The sequence below is a fragment of the Nothoprocta perdicaria genome, unplaced genomic scaffold (assembly GCF_003342845.1).
Source record: "Nothoprocta perdicaria isolate Ctin4 unplaced genomic scaffold, notPer1 scaffold_41, whole genome shotgun sequence".
Classification (NCBI taxonomy): domain Eukaryota; kingdom Metazoa; phylum Chordata; class Aves; order Tinamiformes; family Tinamidae; genus Nothoprocta; species Nothoprocta perdicaria.
In genome coordinates, this window is record NW_020455655.1 from 3,960,556 (window position 1) to 3,970,541 (window position 9,986).

Consider the following 9,986-nt stretch of genomic DNA (forward strand, 5'->3'; position numbering starts at 1 on the left):
AAATGAACCAAAATATGTTAAACTTAAAATATTTGGTTTGAATTAGGAGTTTCTCTTTGGGTGCCTGACTGCAACTTTACAAATGGCCTCTTCTTTCAGACCAGCAGACTGAAAAAATCCATATTCTTCAGGGAAGGCATTAGAAAGAGATGATGGCAAAGAAAATTTCYGTGAAGAAATGGTTTGCCTTGCTAGGATTTGCCTTGTGCTGTTGACCTGTCATTTAATTAGGCTGCAGGCACATGGAAATGACCCACATAAATGAGCTTGATTTGGCTGAGTGCATCAGGAGGGTGACCCTCCTGCTGCCATCTCCCTGCTGCAGTAGTGYGTGTCCATCCCTGCCTGGGAGCAGAGCAGAGTTTGTGGCTCTTGAGCTTTGAGAAGAAAGCAGAAGCACCGCTGAACATCAGACAGTTTCTGTTAACTAACCCAAACCAAAACATCAGCATATATTCTTAGATGCTAATTTCTTAAATGCAAGAATTTAGTAATTCAAACTTTTTGTAATTATTTTTAGTAAAAATTGGAAATGCTTCAATAATTTTCAAACTAAATCATTTAAGTATTATTTTCTACCTTGGGAAATAGGGATGGTGGTTTTGGTTTCTCCCATCACCTTCAGAATATTTTAATTAGAAGAAATATCCTTTGAGATTAGGTTAAACTGAGTATTATGCACTCAAACTAGTGTTGGTTGCTAATGCAACTTGTGTTTTAAAATGCACTTTATTTCTTTTCCTCTAGCATCAGCATTTCTTTATGCAGATCATCTCAAATCTACTGATAATGCTAATTGAATCTTTTTAAATAATACATCAAATTCAGCATTGACTGTCTTATAGCAACAGCTAAGTGCTGAAATGCTTCAGAATAAAACAATCCTAAATTCACTGTGGCAAAATCACAGCAGCCACACAATCAGGAAAAGGCTTTTTTTTCCACAGCAGCCTCTCCTTTAAGGCCACACCACTTACCACTGCAAGAGATTGAAAGGGAAAAAGATGCCAGCTAGAAGGATGGTAATTAGTAACAGTTCAAGCTGTAACCTGGTAAGAGCTAAATTAGAGAAAGAAAATAAAGAAAAAGTACAAACAAGAAAAAGTTTCTGAAAAGACCTGCTGACTTTGCGTTTCTTCTTTTGCTAGTATTTCTTTTCCTTGGAAGTAATCTGAGAGTAACAGGAGACTACTACTAAGCCCCTGAGCTTGTAGCAGGTAACATGGAATTTCGTTCCAATAACGTGTGGATTTCGATGTCGTGCTTTACGCTAACAATAATTTAATGAARGTCTTGATGTGGGTTCCACAAAAAGCAGGAATAAGAATATATTTTGGGGTTTTACTGTGATGCTTTTCAGCATAGCTGGTGTTAGTACCAAGAGTAAAATTGAGATATACTGATTATAGTATTTTTAAAATATCGACACTGCCTTTCAGGGTTTTAGTGACTTAATTCTTAATACCCGTTTTGTTGTACCAGCATGAGAGCTCTTATTGGTTGAATTTGATGTAAGTAGCTCTTAGGTGTTCCCCAGTACTAGTTTTGAAAAGTTTTTAATGTTTCCATCAACCTGTATTTTAACTTACAACTTGCTATTTCAAGTCTTTTTTTTTTTTTTTTTTTTTTCTTTTCCCCCCTCAGTTCTTCAAGGCAAATAGTTACTTCTAGTAATAACATTTTTAACAATTAGTAGAGACTGGACCAGTGTAGGTTAGTGAAATGCTGCGTGTTTTGCAGTGCTGTTGTCCTGCATCCTATATAGGACAACAAAAAATTTTCTTCCCTCTCTTTATCTTTCTTGGTTTATTTTTCAGCACATCTTAATATTTCAAACAGAATTTTAGAATACTTTTATTTACAAGTCAACCATAGCTCATAGTTCTGTAGTTTTGTGCTGTCCTTAAAACTTGTTCAAGAAGTTCACATGGAGCCACACTGATACACTGGGACTTCTGTATGACAGAAGAGAACTGCAGAATCATGAAATTTAGCAGTTTCATCATGAAACCCGTTCGCTCAGTTACCTCAAAATGGGACCTCGCTGCGGGTTCTAGGTGCCGGCTTTCCAAACGGAACCAAGGTGTCCGTGTTCTGCACCCCAGTCCGCTGCTAAGGAGCAAAGCTAAGTTCTAGTTTGTTTGTTACTGAGACGCTATTTTAGCTTTTTTTATCCACTTTTTTTGTGCCATTTAGATCTTCTCTTTCCTAGTATGAAGACGTTCCTCTGGGGAAACATGCAAGGAAAGAGTAAGGCTTTGCTAGGACAGGCTGTGTTAAAGGGTGCTTGGTCAGGTGCAACATTGACTACCCCGGTGGACACAGATCCTGGAGAAATACTTAACAAGACACACTAAGATCTCTACCACAGTGAGCAGCACTGCTCTAAATATACGGCTCAGCTYACACTTATAAAATTAAATTATTACTGAAATTGAGATGCAAGTTGTTTGTACAGACCATCTGCAAGGCCAGAATTGCAGTGTACTAAATTACAAAATGTTGCTGGCACTAATGCATGGCTGTAAATGTAAAGCTCAGGAGTGATCTGTAGACATTAAGCCTTTGGGGAGTTTATTTTAATGTATTTGCTTTCTCACATCAGATGATGAGAAGAATATGCAGCCAGGTAGCAGGAACTTTCCAAGAAAATCAGAGAATAAGTTTCTGATGTGGAGATTTCAGATGAATTTGAACAGGAAAGGTAAGATATACAGGCCTTACAGGGATAATTACCATTTTATTAGTAATAGTGAGGTCTRTCTCAGTATTATTTAACCTTATAGAAGGGTAAAGACAGAAACTGATACCAAAAAACACTAGTAACTAATATCAGCAAATCCAGGTGGTGGTTCCCATGTTTGTGTTGTGTCGCTGCTCCGTAAACGGCATCAGAGGTGGGAGGGAGACGGGGATGGCTGAGGGCGCTTGGGTGGTGACAGGRGCAGTCGGGACAGATGCCCCTTGAGCAGCACTTGACCACTTTTTTTGCAGGGCACTTTGGAGCCGGGATAAGCGGTGAGCTGATTTATTTTCTCAGGTTGAAGCTTCTGGCTTTCTCTTCTCAAAAGACGTAAGTAACAACCCTTGTAACTTGTTAGCTGCCACGTCTCCTGGTGTTTCCCCAAAATGGCATTTACTGAGGCGGGGAAAAATCTCCCTGTCAAAAATAACAGTGGCGGAGGGTCTTGCTAACGAGCCCTAGCTGCAGCTGAGCAGTGGATCTGCTCCTGCACGGATCTGCTGTAATTTTTACTTGAGTCAGGTGTTTGTGCTCATTCCTTAGCCTGTGCTGCGGTCCTGGCTCAGCCTTCCCTCAAGTTTAGATAAAATCTTCAACTTCTTCCATCTGATATCCCAGAATTACAGAATAATTGAGGTTGGAAGGGAYCTCTAGAGACGATTGGTCCAACCCGCCCTGCTCCAGCAGGGACACCCAGAGCACAGGGCACAGGGTAGCATCCAGGCGGGTTTTGAAGATCTCCAGAAAAGGAGACTCCCCAACCTCCCTGGGCAGCCTGTTCCACTGCTCTGTCACCCTCACAGTGAAGAAGTTCTTCCTCACATGGAGATGGAGCTGCCTGTCTTTCAACTTGTACCCATTACCCCTTGTCCTGTCAGTGGCCACCACTGAGAAGAGTTTGGCCCCCTCCTCCCTACATTCCCCCTCAGATATTTGTACATATTGATAAGATCTCCTCTCAATCTTTTCTTCTCCAGGCATATCAGTCAATATGTTCTTGCTAAGCCCATATAAGAGAACATGTCTTGTTTTTTCCCTAGTACCGTGCTAGTGGAGAAGGGGTAACTAAGGTTTATTTGTTATTTTGTGCTTTGTTGGTCGCTTGCCGTGAGTTTTGGGGCTGCAGGCCCAGGCGTGGCGGACTCCCCTGGCCCTTCGCAGGCCTGGCCGCCCTTCCCGCAGAGCGCCACATCCTCCGCACCCGGAGCCTCCCGAGCCGTCCGGAATGTGGGAACCCGGGGAACCCCGGAGCGTCACAAAGCGGAGGTCGGGGCCGCGGGGCCGCGTGCCGTGCGGGCCGCACGGGCCGGCATGAGCAGGGCGGGCTGAGGCGAGCGGCGGCTCCCRCGCGGCACCGCATGGCTGACCGCGCCCCGGCCGCTGCCGACGTCGYCGACCTCGTGAACACCCTGTGAGTCCTGCCGGGCCGCAACGCGCCGGCACAGGCGCCGCTGGCCGGGGACGCGACCGGGACCGGGACTGGTTGCGGCTGTGCGGGCATTAGGTGGCGGAAAACGGCCCTCAGCCCGGGAGAGGTGACGAGTTTTGTCTCTCCAGCAGTGCAGCTTTTCTGATATTTCCAGTATCAAAGTGAGGCTTAAAGCTGTAAGCTCAGAAGTTACTTGGTTAGAAGGAAACCACTGAGACAAAGGGGACCTGTGTCCGTCCTCCCTATTTGTGAAGTGCCTCACTGCTGTTTCCAGTGAGGAAGGGTCATTTAATTCACAGAAATACTGCCGTAACCTGTGTACTACTTCTGCCTTAAATAAGAGCAATGTGGACAGTGTACGCACTTATTCAAGTTTCCTGTCTAAGCTCCAGCTTTGGCTTCCACGCAAGGTCCCAAATCAGTTGCTGACTTGGAGCGCTCCTTGGCTCCGTGCTGCATCCCGCGCTGAGGCGCTGCCGTCCCAGTCCTCTGGCCAGGCCGCGTTTCCGTGCGCTGCGCTCCCTGCATCCACAAAACAGCCGGGTGGCTTTTCCAGCGGTGCCGTGGGAGCGACGAGGCCGAGGGGTCGGACYAGACTCTCTGGCTGGGGACTGAGGACAAATCTGAGGTGCTGGCAGAAGGGAGGAACAAGCGAGGTGCCAGGCAGGGAGGGGAGACCCTGTGCAGGTTGTCTGCCGAGGACAGAGGAAAGGATGGTCAATGCTAGAGATGGATCCTTATGCTACCTGAACGCTAATGGTGTGGCCTGTCTTGTTTTTTATAGGCTTAGCAGGTCCTTATCATTGTATCAGCTCAAATGAAGGTAAATATGAATTGACTTACAATGATTTTGACACATCGATGTGGAAATGTTGCCTCAAGACAAACTCAGCTGCTCAAACGTAACACGAAGTGCTTTGTAGCATCTGAACTTTCACTGCTGTGTTTCTCCCTGCTAGTTGGAAATGCAGCTCTGTTTGCTTGGAGAACTTGAGGGATTCCAGCAAGGACTCGATGGCCGAGATGAACCACCTGTGCCAAGGGCTGACGGGCCTGCGCAACCTGGGCAACACGTGCTACATGAACGCGGTCCTGCAGTGCCTCTGCAGCATGTCCCCCCTCGTGGAGTACTTCCTCTCGGGAAAATACGTGGCCGCCCTGTGCAAGTAAGTTGATTTATTCACACTGATTAGATTTCTTACTGTTATTTCTGGCCCACTGATGATTCTTACTGCTTTCTACTATCTGCAAAGACTCTTGAGCCAAACAACAGAAGCAGAGTTGCACTTATATGTATTTTCTAAGTTTGTCTGTTGTACTCCTGTTTGGAAGGAGAGCTACCACATTATCAAACTTTACCTGAAACTTTCGTTTATTTTCTTTGAGGGAGAACGGYGAGTCTGCGACTGCCTTTGGCTACCTGATGTCGGACATGTGGCTCGGGGAGTTTGACTGCGTTTCCCCAGAGGTTTTTCGTTCGGTCCTCGGGGAGCGGTACCCGGCGTTCACCAAGCAGACTCAGCAGGACGCGCAGGAGTTTCTCATCTGTGTGCTCAACGAGCTCCACGAGGCTCTCAAGAAGGTGAGAGCCCACGGGGACCGTCGGGGCTGGCGCTGTTTCCGCTGCTGAACTGCTGCGCAAGTCGGAGCTCATCCCTCAGACACTTGTGTTTGACATTGGGAGTGAGAAGCTGCGGGAGGACGAGGGAACTACCCGGGTGACTGAAGCACCCTGTCTGTGTGTGACCAATGCTGCCAAGCTATTAGGGAGCTGGAAAGAGGTGCTGATAAACAGCACTGGGAACAAAACTGTTTCGATACTGGTTATGCCAACTTGTTCTTTTAGCTGGAGCCTCTAACTGGTTCTTTACAAACCAAACCACAGCTCTGGACAGTACCTGTAAGTATTGCTGCAGCTGATGAAAACCCTGGGACTTTATAATCAATTCACAGACATTTAATGATTTACTGTCACGTTAYAAGAGCCTGTCCCCTCCCTCCTGGGCATCACAAGGGTGGCAGCTTGCAGTCATGAACCATCTTGYTTAGGGAAGGTCTTAGTAATGGGGAGCATGGAATAGTGTAGATTAAAGAGATTGTGTAGAAACAGTCTTACTGTCCATAGACTTTCTTGAAGAATTGTTAAGTATACGATGAAAAGTTTAATGGCATGAGGAGCTGTAATTCATTTTGTTTCTTCTGCTAATTTAATTGCCAAGACACATGAAACTCAATCTTGTGAACATTAAAAGCTATGAAGGCTCCTGCGAAACAGTGGGTTACCTGTATTTTACTGATTTTTTTTTTCCTTTCCTCCTTTTATAGTCAAGCAGCCGAAGATGCCAAGGAAATGCAACTGGTGCAAGAGAAAACAGAGCGATCGCTGGTGAAACATCTATTATCACACAGCTATTTGAGGGCCAACTCAGTTACGACATTACGTGCCTGGAGTGCGAGACCACCACTGACAAACCCGAGATCTTCACGGTTCTYTCTCTCCCCATCCCCTCTGAGAGGGCGTGCTCTCTGCAGGTAGGACTTCCAGTAATGGTCGTCTCTACTTGAGACGGGAATAGGGAGCCTGGACTAATACGRATTATTAGGAAGCTGCAGGCTTTTAGGTACTTTGGATCCCTGGGGCCCAAAGGATACTCTTCAGAGTGGGATCAGGTTCTGGGCTGAGGTGGGTTTCTCAACCAGCCTGTAGCCTGTGTGGGGGCTGGTGACAGCTGGGAGGGTTGTCCCAGACCTGCCATGGGGTGGAAGACATTTGAAGAACTGTTTGAAAGCAGCTGTGAGTGATCAGGAGCCTCGCTGTGTCACACTTCAATTTGCAGAAGCAATGGGAAAAGATCTATTGATGTTATTTATTTATTCATTTATTTGTTTGTTTTCTCCCGACAGGACTGTCTCAAATGCTTCTTTCAGCAAGACACACTGACTTGGAACAACCAAATCCATTGTTCCTGGTGTGGGACAAAACAAGATGCTGCAGTGAAGGCCAACTTAACCAAGGCACCAAAGATAATTATTTTTCATTTAAAGAGGTATAGTTTACATATGGGAGGGATTTGTGAGACATCATGGACAGTCACTTGTATTGGGATTAAAATCACTAGATATGTTTTTTTTTTAGTATTTTTGAAACCTGGGGGTTTCAAAATGGATAATTAGATGAGTATTGACAAAAAACCAGAACCATCATACATTCAAGTTGCATTCCTGACATCTCAATAAGTACTTTTTGTCTTATTTTGTGCTACACCCCGCTTAAATGCTCAGTCTGTGTATGGTTCAGCTTCCCAAATATATTTATGTATCATAAAACTATAACATATTTGTATATCTCTTTTAATACACTCTTCCCTTTACATGCAGAATTTAGCTTGTGTTCTCCCACATCACTCTCTTGGCCACACTATAAAAGATTAGGAGTACAGCATTGTAATTAAATGTTCCATAGTAAAGAGGCATTGATCTTGGCAAGAAAGACGAGTTGTCAGTGATGAGGCAGTCCAAACCTTGCAGGACACACTGAGGCTCATGCAGAGCTTTGACTTCTGTCTGCTCTTGGCATCTGTGGCCATTTCAATAAGCAGAGCATCCTGAAGCTTAATAAACAGAAGCATCCTGAAGCTATTTACTTTTTTTGCTAAACATCTCCTGTGGGTTTAGTGCACTGTGTGTTGGTTTACGACAATGCTTACCAGGACTACAGGTCTTTGAGACTGCTGGGTAGTTGAGTGTGGTTTATTCCTTCCCTTTTCCTAGGGTAGCCATGAAAGAAACTCCCCCAATTCAAGACAAAGGTGACCGTTATTTAACGTAATTCCATTTTTAATTTCAGGTTTGACTGCCAAGGCACCTACAAAAAGAAGCTTTTAACTGACATTTGCTACCCGCTCAGCAACTTGGACCTGTCTCCGTACAGCTCGCCGCTCTTCCGCAGGAACTGCAAGTACAGCCTGTGCGCTGTCGTGGTGAGCTCTGCCTCGGGCACGGCGGCCGTCGCCTCCGTTCCGGGCACTCCAGAGGCCCGAAAARCAAACCCAAACAGGACAGCCCTAGCCCTGCTCTGCCTCCCCTGGCAAGCGTGTCTGCTGAGCTGAAGCGCTTCCTGAATCAAAAGGCCAATAATAAAAATTAACCCATTTCTCGTTAGTGCGAGGGTGGGACCCGCTGGAGTCCGAATACTCCATTTGGTCCCCTGTAATCACTGCAGTCAGTCTGTGTGAGAGGATGGTCCCACTTTGCYTGGGTAATGAGACACATGCCTAAGAAGAGTTATAGTTTTAGAATTATAATTTAGCATATTTATAAGTGATGTTAAACTTGTATGTTCCTGATGTACATTTTTCCTGGGGGTGTTGATTTTTCATACATGCAAATCCTTATGTTCCACAAACACTGTAATACAGTAACAGTCTGTAGCCAAAGAGGAGAAAGGTCATTATTCACATCTCTCCCCCTGATATCCCAATTTTACAAAGTGCCCAGCACTGCGAAGCTGCAGCTTCCTCAGCCTCCCCTCAGAAGCTCTCGCTGCTCCTGCACGGCCCTTGTCTGTGAGTGAGGAACCCGCAGTCTTTTGTACCGTAACTTACTGCAAGCCATGACCTGCTTGCAGTAACCCGTATCAGGACTACTAGCTGGGCTGCAGTTTTAACACTGCAAAATAGAAAAGCACAATCATCATCTGTGGACTGCTTACTGCACTTTAAAGCATTTGTTGGAATTAATAATCTTCCTTGTAGGCCAGAGGGAGCTAGAATGTCCCTCCCACCTCTCCCACATGCAGACATCCCACGTAAGAAATGATGGCCATTTCCTAGCATTGGCTGCCAGGACAGGGAGAATCTTCTGTTTTAAGGAACCCTGTTGCTTGTTGCAGAACCACTTTGGCTTTCTGGACGGCGGCCACTACACGGCGTTCTGCAAGCACTCGGTCACCAAGGGCTGGTTCAGCTTTGATGACTCACAGATCACGGCGATCCCCAGCTCCTCCGTGCAGACTGCTGCAGCCTACCTCCTCTTCTACACCTGCCAAGCCTTCTCTGCACCCACCAAAAGCCACTAGCAGTGACTTAACAGTGAGTAAGCCGGTGATCCGAGTTCATTGGCAGCATTAACTCAGTCCTGTTTCATCAATAAACAACAAGTATTTGCATTACTGGATAATATGCTGTGATCTTTTAGGAGGTAATTTCTATAGCAAACTCTGAAGTTCTGGCTTTCAAGCCCATTGAGGAACATATAGCAGTTCCATTTGCCTATGGCCCAGCATTTATGTTAATAAATAAATAAATAAATAATAAAAAAATGCTGAGTCTATAGAAGCACTCGATACCTAAAAAATCTTGTTTCTCTGTTATTTGAATGAAGGTCCCTTTCAGAAACTGACTGTAGGCTACTAAGGTGAAAGCAGAGACCCCTGGGGCATTTATTTCAGAAAACAGCAGGGGATGAAGCACTCACTAAAGACAAGACAGAAAAAAGATGCTGTTATACACATTATTTTTGTTCCCCCAGCATCTCTAGCTCCTTCCCCAGTTGTAAGCTCCCAGTAAACAATCAAACTTGCTCTTAATTCCATTAGTGAAATATATGTGTGTAGATAAAAGCCTAGATTTAAGAGTTATGAAAAGCAAAACTAAAAACAAGATCAGAGAAGTGCATAAGGTGCAACTCTGTCTAAAAGTGTGTTAGATTAGAAAATACRTTTTTTTCATCTGAAGAATCTCTAAACTTTGTGAACACAAGTTAGACGAGGCCTTACGTAGAATTCTGACCACTATACAAAGGGTAGTAAATGAA

At 45.0% G+C, this 9,986-nt stretch overlaps 1 protein-coding gene across 1 annotated transcript; it reads left to right on the forward strand.

The window, feature by feature from the left end:
* Positions 1-3,043: 3,043 nt before the first annotated feature.
* Positions 3,044-9,409, forward strand: USP50 (ubiquitin specific peptidase 50). The gene is made up of 7 exons (XM_026045688.1): positions 3,044-3,073; positions 5,132-5,338; positions 5,559-5,754; positions 6,498-6,704; positions 7,077-7,219; positions 8,020-8,152; positions 9,064-9,409. Exons 2-7 carry the CDS (start codon positions 5,187-5,189, stop codon positions 9,247-9,249), a joined length of 1,017 nt encoding a protein of 338 aa, XP_025901473.1. The 5' UTR covers positions 3,044-3,073; positions 5,132-5,186; the 3' UTR covers positions 9,250-9,409.
* Positions 9,410-9,986: the final 577 nt, after the last annotated feature.